This window comes from Equus przewalskii, chromosome 5, assembly GCF_037783145.1.
Source record: "Equus przewalskii isolate Varuska chromosome 5, EquPr2, whole genome shotgun sequence".
Taxonomy (NCBI): Eukaryota; Metazoa; Chordata; class Mammalia; order Perissodactyla; family Equidae; genus Equus; species Equus przewalskii.
Genome location: NC_091835.1, coordinates 43171728 through 43192264, shown reverse-complemented (window position 1 = coordinate 43192264; position 20537 = coordinate 43171728). Strand labels below are relative to the sequence as shown.

Here is a 20537-nt window from a genome sequence, read left to right as displayed (position 1 = left end):
TCCTGCACTATCAAAACTGAGGGCCATGGTGACATCACCTAGGCAATTTCACCACGGGTAGTAGCCTATCTGGGCTCCCAGCCACCAGGTTCTTTAAAATACGTTGTGTCACCCTGCCTACAGCAATTCCTGCTGTGTTCCACTCGTAATGAAACAAAAGTTTTCCCTCATCCTTGTATTATCATATACTACTTTGTTCCTTACATATCATTCAAATAGGTCAATGAGTTTCAAATAACTTTTAGCAGTACAACTTTTTAAATTAAATAAGTATGGAATCCCAGTGCCTTTGAGTTGAACTGTGTGGACAGAGGAACTTTAAAACCCTTCCTCCGCCTGCCTTCTTTCTTTCTTCTAATAGCATTTACTCACTTTAAGAATCAGCTCCAGTTTCACCTCAACCAGAAAGATTTCTTTGATGTGCCTCACCCAAGCTATATGCTTCCTTCTTTGAATTCCCCAAATGCCCTGTGTTTGTCAATCACAGCACTTACCACACCGTATTATAATTACATGCTTATGCCTTGACTGCCTTAAGACTGTGAGCTCACCGACAGCAGAGATTTTGTCTTATTCTTCTTTGTAATTCCCAATGCCTAGCAAAGTTCCTGATACATATGTTTCTTTATGAATGAGTGAATGTCCAAAGCACTAGTCAAACTTGTAGGTCAAAGACAGCTGTATCACTTTATATTTATTTCCACATTGAATATGGATGCTTTCATATTTGGTTGTGCAAACCTGCCCATCTGACAGCATAATTACAGTTACAAAAATAATAATAGGTAATATTTTTGAGTACGTACCATGATAAGTAGCTTTATACCCATTAGCTTATTTAATCCTCAAAACAATGCTACAAGGTAACTATTGTTATTTTAAATTTTCAAATAAAGAAACTGATTTCAGACCCACACTTATGCCATGTTGCATATATTGACTAGCTCACCGCAGGCAAACATATTTTCTGTGTCACCTATGGCACCCAGCCCCTCGGATCAAACCTAACCCCAAAGCCCAGGTACACTGTGGTAGTCTGCAGCTCTCCCCATCTCTTGTTCCAGCTCTTCCTCTTTTCAGTGACTGTACACTTCTGTGTCCATGAAAGTTGTCTCATTCAGCCTCAAAAAATTCTATGACTTAAGAAATTAAGCTATGAAGGAGAGAAGAGAAATATAGGCATTGCTAGAAGGGAAAATAAGATGAATGGTTTTGTTTGTTTCATTTTTAACAATAAATTTCAGCAGGTTTATTTGTTTTGCAAAAGGAAAGAGTAAAGAGAGAGGCCAAAGACAGGGAAGAGAGAACAAACACTTGATAGTATTAGGTTGAATTAGGAGTAAAAAGGGGACAGAAGATAGGTGGACCAGAGACGGTAGAGACATTGATCTTAGATGATGCGAGGAAGAATTCCTCCTCTATCGTAACAGGCTGGAACAAAGAGATGGGTGGAAATCCAGGTACTTGTGTAAGGTTGCTAGAGGGAAGATGAGGGAGTTCTCACATTATGACTTCTACTTTCTCTTTGTAGTAGGAGGTGGGCCATCTGCTCAGAAGAAGTGAAATAATAAGAGAAATCTGAAAGAGAGTGAAGAGAGTTTGAAGTAGTCTTTGTGGAAGGGAGAAAGAAACTGACCAAAGAAACACAATAACATGGTCAGGTAGAGCTGAGGGTCCGTTGGAGGTTGAGGCTTATGAACGCTTAATGGCACCAAACTTTTCTGCTGGTTGGTTTTCTCCATTAGAGCTCTGATAGTGGAGTGGAGGCACAGACAAAACAGATAGCTAGATTCATCCTGTTATTTGTCAACTGGATTAAACTGGTAATTGTGATGCCATTAAGAATGGCTTCGGTAGGTCCACCGTGATGCAAGCCGGTCCTGTTGAAACTTCAGCAACTCAATGATACCATTTCAGTCCTTTTCAAAGCAAAGCATGCAATGCAAAGAAGTTAGTTTAGAAAAGTGAGAATGTAAAAGAGAACCATAGCAAACTGTCACCAGATTAAACATCACAGATCTGAAGACTTAATGACTTTGACATGTATATTTTAACTCTTATGGAGATATGTGTGCTTTCATTTATCGATGTTATGTAAAATCTAAAACTATCTTACTCACCACCATATCTCCAGTGCCTAGCACAGTAGCTGACACATGTTAAATGTATAGTGAGTGTTTAGTGAGTGAATGTTACAATATGACTTGCTACTGAGATAGTAAAAGCATTCATGGAAACCATGGTCTCGGATAAGATGACTCGATATCACAAGGATATTAATTCTCCCTAAAGGAACTTATAAAATTAACACAATCTCAATAAAATACCAACAAAAGTTTTATGGAGTTAGATAAGTTTTTACTAAAGTTCATATGAAAAAATAAACATGTAAGAATAGATAAGAAAACCTGAAGAGAAACAAAAACAAAGGGGACTAGCTCAATTAAACATTAAAATATATTATAAAGCCTCTGTAATTAAAAGTGTGGTCACTGGAACACGAATAGATAGACCAATGGAATAGAATCAACCCAAGTACTTATGAAAATTAATGTATGATAAAGATGATGTCTCAAATCATTTGGGACATAGATGGACTTTTGTAATAAATGATGCTGAGACAACTCCTTAGCCGCTGGAAAATATTAAAATCATATCCATGACTAACGCTGTACATAAGAGTAAACTTCAAATGAATCAGGAAAATAAAAGTAAAACAGGAAGCCACACAAGTATCAGAATAAAATATGAGTAAACTCTTCTTTAGCATTATAGGGAAAAGCTTTGAAATTATCAGAATTATTAAACTGTCAAAATCCAAAGCCAATAAAATTTAAGATTTATAGATGTGACTGTGCAAAATTACAAAATTTTGCACAGCAAAAAAGGTCACCATTAAACAAAGCCAAAAAACAGGTGCAAACTGGGAAAAAATATTTGTAACATGTATCATAGATAAAGACCTAATATCCTGAATATACAAAGAACTCTCAAAATTTGAGGAACATATTATGGAAAACCTGATAGAAAAATGAGAAAAAGACATGAAGAGAAAATTCACAAAAAGATACAAAAATGGCTCTTAAATAAGTAAAAAGATGTTCAAATTCATTCATAGAGATATGTGAGTTAAAGCAATACTGAGATACCAATTTTCACCTATCAGATTGGCACACATGCCGTCGGCAGGCTTTGTGGAAGCAGGCACTCTCTTCTTTGGTGGTGGAAATACAAACTGGTGCATCCTTTTGGAGAAGAATTTGGCAAACAAGTTAGTATAACAAAATGACACACATACTTACCTTTTGACCCAGCATTTCGACTTCTAGGAATTTACTCTGAAGACAACAATACGAAAATACATATGCACATTGCAGCATTATTTGTAATTGAGAAATATTGGAAACAAATTAAATATCCATACACTGGAAGCTGTTCAATAAACTGTGGTAATCCAGAAAATTCTGTAAGAAATAATAGTCTCTAGGAACTGCTGTAGATATATTTTTAAGCGAAAAAAGCAAAATGTGAGAGAGTATTTAGTACAATAACTTTGAGTAAAAAAGAAGGAAAAATAAAATATCCGTATATCAGCTTATTTGTGAAAAAGAAACAGGAAGGATAAACCAAAACCTAATAAGATGAGTTATCTAGAGTGGGTGGATGGGAATGGGGTGTAAAGAATGTGGGAATTGGAGCAAGGTAGAATGAATGGGAGGGGAGGTGTGACACTTCTCCGAGTATAACTTTCTGTGTTCTGAAATTTAAAACCATGTTAATGTTTCACCTACTCTGAAAATATGTATAATTTAAATCAACCAGGACTGAGGAGGGAAGACAGACTAAAACTGGAAGAACAATAGTAACAAGCGAATTTAAATGTATTACAAATAAATGGCATAACCTCACTGAAGGGGTTGGAAAGAAAAAACATGGACAAATGAGAGAGGGGGACAAGGAGGGGGAGAAGGAGGTGGGGAGGAAGGAAGGAACAATGTTCACCAATATCTTGCATATGTACAAAAATTAATTCAAAATGAATCATAGACCTAAAAGTAAAACCTAAATGTGTAAAACTTCTAGATGAAAACATTGGACTTCATCAAAATTAACACTTTGTGCTTTTTTAAAAGCACTGTGAAAAAGAATGAAAAGATGGGGTCGGCCCAGTGGTGCAGCAGTTAAATTTGCATGCTTTGCTTCAGCGGCCCGGGGTTTGCTGGTTCAGATCCCGGTACGGACCTATGTACCGCTTGTCAAGCCATGCTGTGGCAGCGTCCCACATACAAAATAGAGGAAGATTGGCACAGATGTTAGCTCAGTAAAAACCTTCCTCAAGCAAAAAGAGGATTGGCAACAGATGTTAGCTCAGAACCAATCTTCCCCACCAAAAAAAAAAAAAAAACTCTATCCATTTGTGCATATACCAACATATATGTAATATACACAGTAAAACAAATTCAGTTATGATACAATAGGCAATTGATTCCCATCTTCCCCACAGCCACATTTTCTTTTCAGTAACCTTGCAAAAGCATGTCTCTTCTACTAAACTAATTTTTGGACTCTGCTCATAGCATTATGTTGGGGTGCGTGTTTTTGCTGAGTTATGCAGGGATTTTACCACATACATGCATTTTATCTTAATGTTATCAATGCAATTTGGCCCTCCCTGCAGTTTTTACTGAGTGAAAGCCAAGCTGATGTGGAAAGTATGCTTCTCTTCCACAATCCATGGCCCATACTGTTCTCTGGCATCAGAACAATGCTGTAATGGCCTCAGGTCTCACCAACGCCTTCCTGAAATCTGCTGCTTCTGCCACTGCCTGAAGCCCCTTTCTCTTTCAAGAGCTCAAACCAAGTTAACAAGGCAGGCAAGTTATGGAAGAGACATCATCTTTTCTCCCCATCCCTTCTTCCTTCTCCCCACTCTGCTTTTCCCCCAAGTGCCCACAAACAAACTTACTTCTTGAGTGCCCTGCCTCGGTACAAACCAACACAGGCAGATGGATACATGTGGACTCATGTATTCATCAGACATCTCCAAACAAGAATCCCAGTTTAGCTTGGCCAAAGATCCCACACTACCTAAGTGCAGTCAATAAGATCATTCCCCAGAAGATGAACAATGAGAGGATGGGCTTCATTACTGTTAGTAGATTGCCCCTGAGTCATTTGTTGTTCATAGCCAATTTTTAAAAACATAACTTGTTGTTCAAGAGGAGTTGTCAGGATGTAGAAAACGATTGCTCAATTTATTTGGCAATCAAAATGGCCATTATTTTGTGCAACTTGGCTTCTGTTGTGTAATTCTTGTTGACATAGTGTTGCAGCTGAGTTGCTTGGTAGCAAGTGATGAACAGGACACCTGCAAGTGCATTAAATGGTCATCAACCACAGCAAAGAATCAATCTGCACTGTGCTGTGAAGAACACAGCTTGAGAAATACCTCTTGTGTCACTGGTGAGGAAGAAGAAGAAGCAGAAAGAAACAACAGTCCTGCTAATGGAAACACTGAGGGGCAAGATGTCCCCCAGGTTGCAGAATCCACCTGAGGATACAGAAGCAGCTTGATTCCTGAATTTGGGGTCCTGAGTCTACTAAACTGAGTGAAAGATTCCCCTCTAAGTTTTTACATTATGACTTCTCCACTCTTCGGGCCTAAATTTTGACTTGTCACTCAGTCAGTTGAAGGATATCAAAGTAATTCTTTCAAAAACGATTCTATTTTTTGAGTCCTTGAAAATATCTTACCCTGACACATGAACTAAAATTAACTCTGTGCAAAATTTCATGGTCACAACCTTCTCCCTCAAAAAGTCTGTAGATGATTCTCCATTGTCAAAATCCAACTAATTTTTAATACTTTTCAGGTAATATTTTCCATTTTCCTTCCATTGAAATGTTCACAGTTTGGGGGGTTTGTTTGTTTTGTAGCTGTTTTGTTTACGTATTAATTCCGTACCTACTATTTTCTTAATAGCTGGTATGCTATTACCCAAGGGAGAGACCCACATTGTTGAGAGAAGGCTTTGATAATCTTGGAAGATGAAGGTTTAGCCCCCAGGGCCAATGGACTGACAGATTTAAGCTTGGGAGAATTTGTGCCTAAGAAAAAGAATGTGCTGGCTGCTGAGAGAGGGGAGGGGAGAGGTGGCCAGAGCTTAGGTATTGGTGGCAGCTTGGAAAGCGAGATTCTGGAAATGTAAAAAGCCAGCTAGGAAGCCAATGAACAAATACTCATTAAAACCAAGCTCTTTTTTTTTTTTTTAAACAAAAGGTTTGCTGAAGGGATTGTGGGGTTTTTTGCCACATTTATTTTACTTCTGTCCATATATACATTTATTTTTACCAGACCATTTGAAAGTAAGTTGCAGATACCATAACACTTCACCACAGCATGTATGTCCCCTAAAAACTGGGACATCCTTCTGAATATTGTCAGCGTTGACTATAGTGGAGCCATTTTAAAATGGAGTCGAAGCTGCCTTTCCAGAGAAATTGCCTTCCTGTCTTAAATCTTGGACTGGGCCAAACCATTGGACTGGGCCCAAACAGCAATTGTTTTACAGGCAATTGTTTGCGAAGTCAGCAGGAGAATGGACATCCTGATCACAAAGACAGGATTGCGGATTTTCTGAAGATGGAATCAATAATCAATCAATGTTTAGCCAAGATTATCTCTCTGCCTCCAACTCCAATTAAAATCCTTTGTAATACAAACTTCCTTTCTTTGCCTTGAAAAGCCCCTGACTTTCACTTCCTAGTGGGACACTATTTGAGTTTCTACCTGAATCTGTGCTCCCAAATTGCAATTCTTTAATCTTAAATAAACATTTTGCATCTTAAACTGTTTTCTGTTTTTGAAGGTTGACAATATTCACAATACTATTTTCACAACCAACAAATTTTAAAAATATACAATACCATCATATACAGTACTTATTTACTTAAATTTCTCGAAATATTCTCCCCCAAAATACCTTTTGTAGATACACCCCTACACACACATACCCCATTCAGGATCCAATTACAGGATCCGATTACAGATCACACATTGTTTTTAGCTGTCATGTCTCTTCAGTTGACTTTAACTAGCAGAGTACTTCCTTCATTTTTTTTCTGGGAGGTGGATGGGTTTTTTGGGAGGAGGGGACGTCTACTAGGAAACTGACATTTAAAAAAATAATATAGTCCAGTAGTCTTACAGAATGTCCCATGATCTGGATTTGTTAATTCCTACAAACATAGGTTCCCTACTCGCCACACAAGGGGGGCAAAATAAAAACTAGAACGCTAGGCTTATGGCAAAGAAAGGGTTTTACTTATTTGATATCAGCCAGGAGATGAGAGGGATCTCTCAAATTTGTCTTGTTTCATCTCGTCTCCCTGAAAGATGGGAGGCGAGAGGTTTTAAATGTTTGTGAGGAATGTGACTATTTGTGGGGGAAGGGGGGAGTCAGTGGCCTTGCTGGTCAGAGCTTTCCTACCAGCCTGTATTCAGCCTTGAGAGGCTGTTTGCAGGGAGGGGGAGATGATAAGGAATGCAGGTGGCTGTCCTTGGCCGTCTGTCTCCATGGCAGGTAGTGGATTCTGGAGCCAGGAAGCCAGGGAGTAAGCAGGGAAAGAGTACTTTGGTTTTAACCCCATATTTGCTGGATTTAATATGGGGGAACTCATATCAGGGCCAGCATCAGATTTACCAGATTCAGGAATGGCTCCATAATTTGTGAGGCCCAGTGCAAAATGAAAATGCAGGATCCTTTGTTCAGAAATTAGTAAGAATTTCAAGACAGTGACAACAGAGCATTAAACCAAGCATGGGGCCCTTCTAAGAGGGGGCTATATTCTTAGGCTGAATTCTAAAGTCTTTTGTGCCTCTCACCTTTACCTTCCTTTTCATTTTTATCTTTTCCTTCTATTTTTGGGAGGGTCTCATCAATTTGTCCTTCAAATTACTGACTTCATTTTCAACAGTGCCAAATTCTGCTCTTTACTATTAGCCTGGAATGGCTAATAGTAATGAAAATGTCAATTCTACTATGAAATTTTTCTGTCTTTTTTTTTTTGGAAGATTTGCCCTGGGCTAACATCCACCGCCAATCCTCCTCTTTTTGCTGAGGAAGACTGACCCTAAGCTAACATCTGTGCCCATCTTCCTCTACTTTATATGTATGATGCCTGTCACAGCATGGCTTGCTAAGTGGTGTCATGTCTGTGCCCAAGATCCGAACTGGCGAACCCCTGGCTGCCGAATGGAGCCTGCGAATTAACCACCGCACCACTGGTTGGCCCCAGAAATTTTTTGTTTTTTATCGATGCTTTGTTATTCTATCCATCTCCCTTTTCATCTCATTCATTTTCTTCTCAACCTGTTTTTCTTTATAAACTTTCTTCTCTTAGTAAATAGAAGCTATATTTTCTTCATATCCTATGATATGAGATGCTAAAACATTTTCTAAAATTTTCTTTTGGTTCCTAAATTTGGTAGTTTTTAGAAACCTGAGATTTTAGGATGATGTTCCCTTTCCCTTATTCCAAAATATTTTTCAAAGACTTCATGTTGTGCTGGCTCTTATTTCTGATCACTCATCTTTAACTTGAAAGAGCTCACAGACATTGTGTGTTTCTCAACAGAGAGAGTATTCAAATTTCCCTTGGCATCACTCCCTCAGAACTCCCTTCTCAGACACAGTTGTCTGGAAGATTGATATGCGTGGTTTATAACTCAATTCCCTGTAGCCAAGAGATGCTCACGTAGTTTACTCGAATAGACTGAAATAAGATATTTTCTAGTAACATTTTCTGGAGTTTTGACCCTGGGGACATATTTAAATGTTAACTTCTAGCCACTTTCCAAGAATTAACTGCCTAAGATTTGTCCTCTTATTGTCTCCATTTAAGAATATCAGTAGCAGCCAGATTCATCAAATATTTATTGAGTACTTTTCATTTATTCATTATTGTATATCATTCAGGCTTAAATCTTTCCTTATAACCTGGAAGCAGAGCGGGGACCTTGAATACAGTAATATTTTGCATCTACAGCCAAGGTTAAACACCACTAAGAAAGGGTTGTGTTTTTCTAATTGGTTTTTTTTTTTTTTGGCATTTGTACTTCTATCTGCAGAATGAAGAGAAGGTACTAGGATATTAAGAGTGGGAGAAGAAAAGTAAATAGAGGAAGTCAGTGGCAGCTACTCCAGGATGTAGCCACTCAATTTAGGAAAGAAGTAGAAAAAGAGGTTTAGAGAAATTATGAAAAAAAGAACTGTCAGGCAAAAAATTACATCCCTTAAACAATGCAGAAAATGCTTTTGGCCCTAAAAGTATTCAGGAGTGTCTTCCAGCCTCTTTGAAGATAAAGATGGGGACAAAGATGCCTAGCAGTAGAATAAAAAGTTACTGTTTGTTGTTTGTAGAAAAAAAAATACTAAACCAGGGCCAGCCCAGTGGCTCAGAGGTTAAGTTCACATGTTCTGCTTCAGCGGTCTAGGGTTTGCCAGTTCAGATCCCGGGTGCAGACCAATGCACTGCTTGTCAAGCCATGCTGTGGCAGACATCCCACATATAAAGTAGAGGAAGATGGGCATGGATGTTAGCTCAGGGCCAATCTTCCTCAGCAAAAAGAGGAGGATGGGCAGCAGATGTTAGCTCAGGGCTAATCTTCCTCAAAAACCAAAAACAAAAACAAAAACTAAACCACCTAATCAGTATTTCACTTGTACAGAAACTTCTCTCTTAACCTCTGCCTCTCCTGCTGTAGTCAACCCATTCCTGAGTCATATCTCACCCTTATCCCATGGTTTTAAAGCCAAGACATGCTAGTGGCCTTACAATCATTGACCAAAGGCAGCCCCTCTTTTGTGTACTCAATTTACAAGACACCTGCAGTCTGGAAATTATCATGAATGGCAGATTATATAAAGGGTGGACAAGTGAATTGAAGAGAGGATAGGCAGACAGTCCAGAACTATGTTATAAGCGACCAAAACAAGCTCCACAGACATCCAGCCCGAGCCTGGGATTTCTGAGGAATGTTCTTCCTTTCTTTGGTTCTGCAGCAATTTGAACTCAATATTCTAATACCTATAGACCAGACAGGAAGTTTAACTACCAAGACAACCAAGACACAGTGATGGAGGAAAAGAACAGAAAAGAAGAGGGAAAATGAGCACAGAAGTAAATATATAGAAGACTAGTTGGATAGTAGTCTAAATTATTACCCTACACATTTTTGTTCTGAGAAATTCTTGTTTAACCCAGCAAATCTTCCACCACTAGATTTATCCCAAGAGGCTGAGGCTTTTGGCCCAAGGGAGGAGAAAACAAAAATATTGAAAGACCAGAGAGTAAAATTTGTGGCTTTTTGTAGTCTTGAGTAGACAGAGACCATAGTTTTCAAAGCTATTGAAAGGTAAGATCTATGAATCTGAGAGACAAAAGGATTTTGAAACATTCAAAGCTTGACTTGGAAAATTGCAAGACACAGATTGAAATAAAAGGACATAAAGTATATTCAAGAACAATAAATTGGATTAAGGATGTATAATAATGTTGAATTAGTTCCTGCCCCTAAGAAGCAAGAAGTTTGAAGAGCTGATAAGAGAATTACATAGTGGGTTGATGCAAGGACCAGCCCCACCCTTCCTCTAGGGGATGGGTCACCTACTTGACGGGTGGGGCCGGGTGTGGAAATATTTGGTAACAGAAACTCAAGATAGGTCTAGAATTACCAGCAGAAGAGATTATGTTTAAACTTTCCAGAATGTCGCCCATGAACTTGGAAGCCTCAAAAAAGAGTTAGGTGTTCCACACAGCACCTGAGTTGTAGAGTAGCAGTGGCTGAGGGATGTGTTTGGGGAGACGAACCCAAGAGCATGCTCACTGACTGTTGCACATTAGATCAGGGTATCTTTGAGCTCCTGCTGCCCCTCCCCAGGGCTCAGAGGGGGCTGAGAAAGAGCCAAAGGACACTACAGAATTCAAGTCTGGATGGAGAGGTTGCCAAGAGGATCACAAAGGTCTGGATACCTACCAAAAATGTATGTTCTTGTTTCCATACTAAGAGGTGACATCCCAGCTGGAGGCAGTATTCCCCAGCCTCTTTAGCATACAGGTATGGCAATATGTCTACTTACTGCCAATGGAACGTAAGCAGAAGTGATTAAAAAGCAGGAGTGCTTTCCCCGTCCTCTTTCCCCTTCTTCTGGCCGGAAGAAAATACCCCAAGGCCCTAGAGTCATGATTCCTGCATACAGTTTGACGACCACAGTGAATCCACAAGGAGTACCTGGGATATATTAAATAATCACAGGAAATAGTAATATTAGCAGAGCATACCATGATGAACCAAAGGGGGTAGTTGGGATATTATAAAATTTTGAGGAAAACCATACCATCCCAGGACGCTGAGCAAATTACTACTATTAAATTGTTTGGCCCTAACTACTTAATAAAAGGAACCGTTAGATGTTTCTTTTGGTCAGCAGCCCCAAAAACATATTACTGAAAATCTAAGAGTACTATGAACCAAGGAAGTTTGGAACCTCTGCCTTAGAGAATGGTGGAACCACGGGATTAAAGGAGGCTGGTTCCCAAGTTTCTACAGGAAGAAAAGACACCTACCAGGGAAGAACTCCCACATTGGATTGGTTTATGTGCCAAAAACAAATTTTTGTGGCATTACCTCACTGTACTTGTGGAGTCTATTTGTCATAGTAGTTAGCATTACCCTAACTAACACACTGAGTATGTAGGAATCTAGACCTGAGGCCAAGAGCCACAGATGCCAGCAGTGCATTCCTGCACACCACAATGAGGACCAGAAGAGAGAAACTACATCTTAGTGGAGGCCCCCAAGCCAAGAGGATGACACACAGAGTAGATGTCCCTTATCCAATGCCAGGTCAATACATAAGGCCCCTGAAACTAAGATCAACTTGAAGGAAAGAGGGGAAGGATATGGAGGAGTCAAAGGATGCTAAGGATTTAGCCCAAATAAGACTGAGTAACCTTAAATTTGGCATTCTAAAATTTCTACTGTCAGTAAATGAGTGCTTGAGTGCTAAGTTAATTATACCTTTTGGAAAAGAAACAAATTTCCATTATGTATATTTCATTCTGGAACTGTAAAATTTTGAATCCACTGTATATATGTTACAGCCAGGAAAGAAATATAGATAGAGGCTGCTATCTCTGTTTCTACAACTGGTCACCCGGCTATAGATATTCATGACTTCTTTTTTTTTTTTTTTTTTGAGGAAGATTAGCACTGAGCTAACTACTGCCAATCCTCCTCTTTTTGCTGAGGAAGACAGGCCCTGAGCTAACATCTATGTCCATCTTCCTCTACTTTATATGTGGGATGCCTAGCACAGCATGGTTTTTGCCAAGCAGTGCCATGTCCGCGCCCAGGATCTGAACCAGCGAACCCCGGGCCGCCAAGAAGCAGAACATGTGAACTTAACCACTGCGCCACCGGGCCGGCCCCCATAACTTCTTTTCTCTACCTTCTTTCCATGTTTCCCCTGGGTTTGGGCCAGCATCTCAGGTAGTTGGGGTTCTTTGCCCATTGGGTGAGGAGCCTGAGTCCCCCGTGGTGCTGCCCAGGTGAGGTGACAGCACTTTCATTAGCCATTTCAGTAGGATGTGGTGATACAAGGGACTCCCCTGAGCCCTTCTGCTCCTGTCTCCTGCTGTGCAGCAGTGCGATTTCCATTTGAGGGTCAGCCTCCATCACTTTAACCAAAACTGTAATCCTATTCTTACCCATTTTTTTCAGGGGAGCCCAATAAAGACCAGGGAGCAATAATTCCGAGTCAATGCAACTATTATTGTGTCTCTTGGTGCAAACAAACCTCCTCCCTTGTTCACTGAAACTTCTAAACCAGTGGAGTCCAGATTCAGGAAAAACTGCTACCAGGAATAGAGAAATGGATGGTAAGTAGCCCCAAACCACACATGTCTACTACAGAAGTGATAAAAACATTTCACAGTAAACATCTTTGGTCATCCTCCCCTCAGCGTTGGTAGGAGTTTTGTTGCTCATTTCCTTCCCAGATATGGAAGGCAAGATTCATCATCATCTAATTCAGTGATTTTCAACTGACGGCAATTTTGTCCCCTAGGGACACATTTGGCAATGTCTGAAGACGTTTTTGATAGTCACAACTTGGGGGCGGCGGGGGAGAGTGATACTGGCATCCAGTGGGTAAAGACCAGGGGATACACAGGACAACTCCCCCAGAACAAAGAACTGTATGGTCCAAAATGTCACAATGCTGAGGCTGAGAACCCCTAATCCAATTAGTTTGTTTATATATATAATTTGCTTCCCCCACTAGAATGCAAGCTCTGCGAGGGCAGGACCCTGTCCATCTTGTTTACTGCTCTATGCCTGGAGCATGGTAGTCAGCAAATATTGGATGACTAAGTAACAGACGAATGAATGCCTTTTAGTTCACATCAGACATTCTCATACACATGATCACATCCCAACACGTGGCTCCTTGGATTGGAAGGGTTAGTGACAGGGAGGAGGGTGGTTGAGGTAGCATGACTAAAATACTCCCAAGAGACAGCTGCCTTGAATGTCCTAATGTACTTGTCTTCAACGTGGCACAACCAAAATCTTCAGAATTTGCCTTCATTTTCATTTTCTGGATCTAAGAAAAATGTGCATTTTTTACGAAGTCCTCAATTCCTTCAATTCATTAAATGATATTGTCATCCAAGTACTGTGATAGGTCCTGTCACCAAATGAAATTATGACTTAGGACTTGTGTTGAACAATTTGCACAGAGATCTGATGTCACTGTTCTGTGTCTTTTCTAACAATTACATATGTATTTTCCCCTCTAGGAGAGGTACCTCTTGTCCTCCCCTCCCGTCTCCCCTTAACAGCTCAGTTAGGCTTAGAACAATGACCAAGGAGAAGAGTAAGGTGCCTAGGCCCCCAGCTGTGTGGTGGCTTGTCCCACCCCAGGTTCCCTCACTGTACCTTAAGCGTAGCTCTATTACAGCACCAGTGGCAACTTCCGAGTACCCATTTATTCATAGGGCTTTGCCCCTTCTTGCCAGTGGTAGGCACGCTCTTAATTGTCTACATATCACTGGTCCCTGGCACACAAGATGGGCTCAAGGAAAACTTATTGAATGAATAAAATGTCTTTTGCCTACTTCACAATGTCACCTAGGGCACCCTCTGCCAACTTCACAATGTCACCCAAGGCATAGTTTTGCCTACATCACAATGTCACTTTCAACTGACCCTGCACAGAAATGGGGACTTCACAGGGGCTCAGGGGTATATACCAGTTTCAGCCCCGTCTGAATCACTCTCCAGTGGTGGCTCCAGCGAACGAAGAGAAAAGCAAACGATCCAGATTCTTGAGCTGCAGCAAACGGATGGAAGTTGAACAGCCTGGGATGGAGGGGCTCTGATCCCTGAGAGGTAAAGGACCTGTGAAGATCTCTCCAGAAGAATCAGAGCTGCGTGTAGGCGGGGGCATGCATTTCACCACTGCTCAGGGTGCCTCATCCCCGCTGCGACAGAGGAGAGGCCGGCCGGCCCTGGAGCCAGAGGCTAGTGGCGTTGATGTGAACTGATCTGTTCCAGCCGTGAGCCGCAAAACTGCCCGACGAGCGCGGAGAAAGTGGCACGTGGCCCGACAGATCCTCGACGTGCCCCTGGGGAACTTTCCTAGCACGACCTACTGGCAGCCAGAGGGTCAGACAGGACCCGCCCTTCCCACGCTGGGGGCCCAGCAGGGCAAAGGTTGTTCCCAAGGCCACGTGAAGCTTCCTCCTCTCTAAAAGCCCCGGACAGGCAGGGCGAATGAAAAAGGAAAGTTAGGACGCCCAACCTCCGAGACGCGGCGCCGGCTGCCAGCCCGAGAGCCGCTCCGCCAACAGCCGCCACCGCCGGCCGCAGCGATGGCCCGCCACCGCCCGGACGGGCGCCTCGGGCTGCCCGCGCCGCCCGCCCCGCCGCTCCCCCCGCTGCTGCTGCTGCTCTTGGTCGCCGCGGTGTCGCCGAGCCAGGCAGGTGAGCAGTGCGCGCCCCGGGGTAGAGCCCGCTGCGCCCGCCGCCCCAGCCCGCGGCCGGCCAGGTTGACTTCCAGCGGCTGTCTGGGTCCTGGGTGCACGCCAAGGAGCGCGCTTCCGCGGGGGGCCTGGCCCGCCTGGCTCCAGCCCTGCTGTACTCGGGGCTGGCCCCCGGGAAGGCCACGGGGCGTGCTTCTGCCAACTTAAAAAGTGTGGGCCAGAATTCTGGGCAGGCAGATCCGTTCTCTCCTGAACCATTCTTGGCTTGCTGAGCCTCTGCTGGTCCTGAAAGCGCCAGCCAAAGGGCATCTAAATATATTTATTCACATCATAGAGGGCTATGATTCCAGGCTGCCGGAGTTTTTTTCTTGTTGATTGACAATGACTTTGGTTTAAAAGGCTAAGAAGTGCAACCTGGTATTGCCAGCTTCATATGTGCCAGACAGTATGCTAAAGGGATTTACGGTTTTTTCGATATAATATTCACTATAATCCTAAATAGGATTATTATCCCCATTCTACAGATGAGAAAATTTGAGACTGAGAGAAACTCAGTACAGTCATCCCTCGCGGTGGGGTGGGGGGATTGGTTCCAGAACCCCTGCGGATACCAAAAGCCGCGGACGCTCAAGTCCCTTATATAAGATGGCGTAGTATTTGCATATAACCTACCCACATCCTCTCATTTAAATCATCTCCAGATTATTTATAATATCTAATATCTCCAGATTATTTATAATACCTAATATAATGTAAATGCTATGTAAACAGTTGTACTGTATTGTTTAGGGAATAATGACAAGAAAAAAAAGTCTGTACATCGTCAGTACAGACACAACCATCATAGGCCTTTCCGTCCGAGGTTAGTTGAATTCGCAGATGCGGAACCATGGATAGGGAGGGCCGACAGTAATTTGCGAGAAGATACACAGCAAGCGAAGGCAGACCTGAAATGCCAAAGGGCATTTACTTAAGTATGAACTCTCCCCTTAGTAGATTTTATCCCTGCAGGTATTGACACTAGTCTCTACCCTTTGCCTAAAAAAACAAACAAACAAACAAAAGCCTTGGATTTGTCACTTTTACTCCCCATAAGGAAGACCAAGATTAACTAAAGAAACTTGAAAGACTTCAAAAGTAATATTAAGAGAGGAGGATTAATTATGTTTTTGTAATTACTTTTCTGTGCTGACCTTGTGCAAGAAGTTGGGAGGTGTGGGGAGTTCAGGAGAACACGCCCCTTCCGGAACGGGTGTAATGATTCTTATTACACCACTTGCACAAGTATGTGCAGTTACCAGATTTGTCAAGGTCTTGGCTTTGAAAGTCGCCCACGTATTCTTAAATCTTTCCAGTCTTTTAAGCTGCCTGAACTTCTGGAATCAGAAGTGGTGCTCTCCCAGGCTCCTGACTCGATTTCTCTGCACATTCTGTTCCTTCCCTGGACCATGGAGGTGGTGTTGGTGCCACCTTTTGGCCCTGGGAGACTGCTCGTGCAGACACACCTGGGACAGGCTAGAGAACGCCCCAGATGTGGAAATGGCTCTTGTGTCTGGAATGCTGGCTGAAACTATCTCCCTATTCTGTTCTTCTTTTGGATTATTGGGATTATTTTAAATGTTTCTGTAGGTGGAGGGGACAGCCTGAGGAATGAGATGGAGACATTGTTTTTCTGAAAATGGGACACTGTTTATTCAAGAACATACCACCTGGAAAGAAACTGTTTCTTAAGCTGAGTTCCCCAGAGGATTAGCTGACACGGTGCTAGCTGGGTCAGGAGTCAAGGCAGAGAGTGAGGGCATTGGTGCTGCAGGTGATCCTGACAGCGTGGCGTGGAAGCACAGCTGGTGATGTTCTCGCTGATGGTTTCGAAAGACTGGTCTCTGTTTCCTTTGTTCCGCCCGTATGAACCTGTTTTCCAGGGCAGCTCTGGCTCTTGGTGTTACCCTTCTACTAGGCTGCCAGCAACCTGCAGGCAGAGAACGGGGCCTTTGTTATCTCTTGGTTTTCATGTTTTCTCGGAAGTGCCCAGCTCAGTCCTCTAAATTTAGTGAGTACCCAGTAAACACCTAAAGGATTACATTTTCATCCCCCTGGAATAAATTTTATATCCACGAATATGCAGCTATTTATCCAAAAACAACTTTTTTAACTTTTAAAGTTTACTTTATACTTTCCTTATTCCAGAAATCAGCAAATGACTGCACGTTCATGCTAGCCGTCTCTCTCAGACTCTTGTAGACTTCGGGTGTATGATAGAGTTGCCTTTATCTTTCCAGACTGAAAAGCCCCACATGTTTTTAGGATGTCTTGTGCAATTTTTCTAATGGTGTATATAGCGAAGTCAGGTTGCCTCTGGAGAAGGAGATGGGTTGGTTGCCAGGAGACTCTAAGGTGGCATGTGACTTGGTAAAACTGGTTCCAAATCTGGCCCTTGGCCTTGCAGGGCTAGACTCCAGAAATTCATTCTTTGCAGCGCTCCGGAGTTGATCAGATACAACGAAGTTGATTCACCCTGATAAACACACAAGTCTATTTACCAAAATACCAGTTGTTAATTTTTAGCAGACCGGATACTTATATTGCCTGCTCTGGGCACGTTCTCGCTGTTATCAAACTACACGGGGTAAATTGTATCAGGGATTCTCAGGCTGGAGGCCTGCTTCACTGCCTCCGCCTGGGATGGACGCTTCAGTCAGCCCATGGTGCCCCTCCATTGGACAACGCTCCCTGGGACCAGCTGGCGCTGACTCCTTTTCCCCACTTTCATGGCTCGCCAGGGCCCACCTGAGATATCAGATTGCCTCCCTAGACAGGCTAATACTTTTGTTTGGTTGTGGAGGCGTTCAGTGTGCTGGGAGTCGTTCAGTCTCCTTAAGGTGACTTGGCAGACCTATGGTTGAGGCCAATCTCAATTGATCCTTTAACTCTGAGGGCATTCTGATTTCCAAATTCACTTGTGGAAGGTACTCCATATGTTCACTCTTTCCATCACAGTTCTTCATTCTTGGAAGGATAGTATTAGAGAGGTGGTGTGGAATTCCAGAAATAGAACCCGTGGAGCCAGACTGCCTCGGTTTCAATCCTGCTCCAGTACTTAGTGACTGTGTGACCTTCAGTCGGTTATCTAACCTCTCTGTGCCTCGATTTCCTCTTCTGTAAAATGGGTATTATAAAAGTGTCAATCCTCATAAGGTAGATGTGAGGGATAGTGCCTGGCATACAATAGGGGCCATTATAATTGAGTGGCCATTGTTACTGGCCACTGGAGTTGCTTTTCTCTGCTAAACATCTTTTGATAAGGCCACCAGGACTGCAGATGATAATTAGGTGCTGTGGAGTAGTAACTTGTTATAATAGCAGGATTTTCCCTTAATCCTGGCCCAACATTTCGGGGATTTGGGGTGCACATCAGCACATTAAGCAGCTGTTTCAGAAGACAGAGAGCAGTGTCCTAGGTCGCTTTCCTGGGTTATAACTGTCTGAAATCACCTCGATTATTTTTCCTAAGCGCGTATTAACCGTGGCTGCTTTAGAATTTCCCAACTCTTTTCTGTCTTTCTGAGCCTCACTAAGTCTTCCTACAGCTCATTCCCTTTGTCCTGGTGTTTCAAACCCAAAGGAAGTTAGTGTTCTCTATAAACTCACATATTTTCTTGTGTTGATATAGTTTGTTTAAAAGAATGTATACAAGATAGGTTCCAGAATTTCTGGGAGAAGTGCCCATTCCTTTTTATTATTAAACTTTGTTTCCTAGTCCTTCTGGAAATGTGACTCCAAGAACAAAGATCAAAATCTTTCTCCAGAAGAAAAAAAAATTAAAAAGGATCCTCCTGCAGTCTTTAAATTGAGGTAGAACATTTTTTAAAACTTTTTAATGGTAGTTTACTTTTCATAATATATAAACTATGAATCATGTGACCTTGGGACTTTGTTCTGATATGCAGAACAGAAATTTTTGTTTTGACACTTCCTTAGGCATTATTTTTACTTTTGTCACCTGTTATCTTTTGTTTTGTTGGGTTCCAAATTATAAAGCCTTAACTATTGAGATAGCAAAAGAAGTGGCAGCACCAATAACAGAATAAATGTCAAAGGATTTGTTCTGTTCAACATTTTAAGGATTTTTTTTTAGTGCATTTAAGCCTCATCTTTTACTTAATGGAGTAGGTTCCAGTTACTCCTACAACTTCTATTTCAGAATCTTTTGAAAATTTAGCTTTAAGATGTGGCTAGAAATTTTATCAATAATGCTATTATGACATTTCTTTGTCCTACTGCAAAACAGGAATTTGTTCAGTGTGGTAAAAAATGAAACTAATAGAGGTAGTGCAATTGTGAGGAAACTTTAGTCTAAAACTTGAAATTCTGTGTCTATACGAACAAGAAATATCATGTTATAATCTTTCAGCGGGAAATTGTGAAAGTTTCTTGATTGAAAGGGACAGGCTTGCTCTGAAATTTGCCATTAACCTTGCAAATGCAGTTACTATTCCAACATAAGGTAATGTTGAGTTATTCAAACCAGCATTTGCAAACCTAAGATACCAAAATTGTAATTCACAATTAGAAATCAAGAATTAATATGCTGTAGACTTCATATGAATCTGTCTCCAATTATGCCCTTCCCAGCTAGGGTGAAAGTTTGGGACTTGGGTGACCCCATAATCAATAAAGCATTGTGTTAGACCCAAAGTAGTCGACACAATGAAATATGAGGTGAAACCCCTGATTCTCAAGGAGCTTGTAATTAAGTTTATTGGGCCGAATACATACAAATACACATAACTAAAGAGAGATCTAGATGAGGAGTGAGCTCAGAGTGCCAAATCACAAGGGAGCAAAATTGACTCCCTGTTGATAGGACTTTTGGCCGGAAATCTGATTGAAGCTAGCAGTGAAGAATAAGTTCGTTTTGAGGAGATGAAGGAAAGGGATCATTCCACATCTAAGCAAATCTCTAGCATTTTTCTGCGTAAGTGTTCTGTTGCTTGAAGCTATTTTTTAAAAGCTGTATCCCTTTCTACTTACCTGCTGTATCAGGCACATTCTGCATCCCTCCTCACATCCTCTCACCTGCCTTTTACTCTAGCTTCATGCAGGTGTAAATGAGGCACCTCACCTCAATGACATTGCAAGCATCCCTTGCTTTCCATCTCAGAGCTTCTCTGAAATAACCATTTAGCACTGGAGCACATGCAAACCTGGGAGTGAGATTTATGAGGTTAACACTTCATAGTGCAACCTTTGACCTAGGCAGGATGGGAGCAGGCGGGTAAATGCTCCCTCTTCCATCCCTGGGATGGGGTCTTCAGAGGCTTATTCTGTGCGCTTCATTGGACCGTCTCAGAATGCACCCCTGAATTAGCTTTCCCTCCTTCGCTGTTTCACTCTCCCAGTCCCAAATTCCTGTTCCCTGGGAGCACATCCCCAGATAATCCTCCTTTTAGCAAGGGTCCTCGGCTCTGATTTCTGTTGGGAATGAGAGC

At 41.9% G+C, this 20537-nt stretch overlaps 1 protein-coding gene and 1 long non-coding RNA gene across 2 annotated transcripts in view; one reads left to right on the top strand and one right to left on the bottom strand.

Moving 5' to 3' along the window:
- Positions 1 to 1210: 1210 nt before the first annotated feature.
- On the bottom strand, positions 1211 to 14133 carry LOC139083352 (uncharacterized). Its single transcript, XR_011539997.1, has 3 exons — positions 14003 to 14133; positions 3160 to 3245; positions 1211 to 1919 (listed from the first exon to the last, which is right to left on the bottom strand). It is a non-coding gene; the product is annotated as an uncharacterized lncRNA (long non-coding RNA).
- A 121-nt stretch (positions 14134 to 14254) lies between these two features.
- Positions 14255 to 20537, top strand: part of PLBD1 (phospholipase B domain containing 1) — a 50282-nt gene continuing 43999 nt past the window's right edge. Inside the window, exon 1 of the mRNA XM_070619174.1 lies at positions 14255 to 15049. Coding sequence (XP_070475275.1) covers positions 14938 to 15049 — 112 coding nt within the window. The 5' untranslated portion in view covers positions 14255 to 14937. The remainder of the gene's footprint in view (positions 15050 to 20537) is intronic.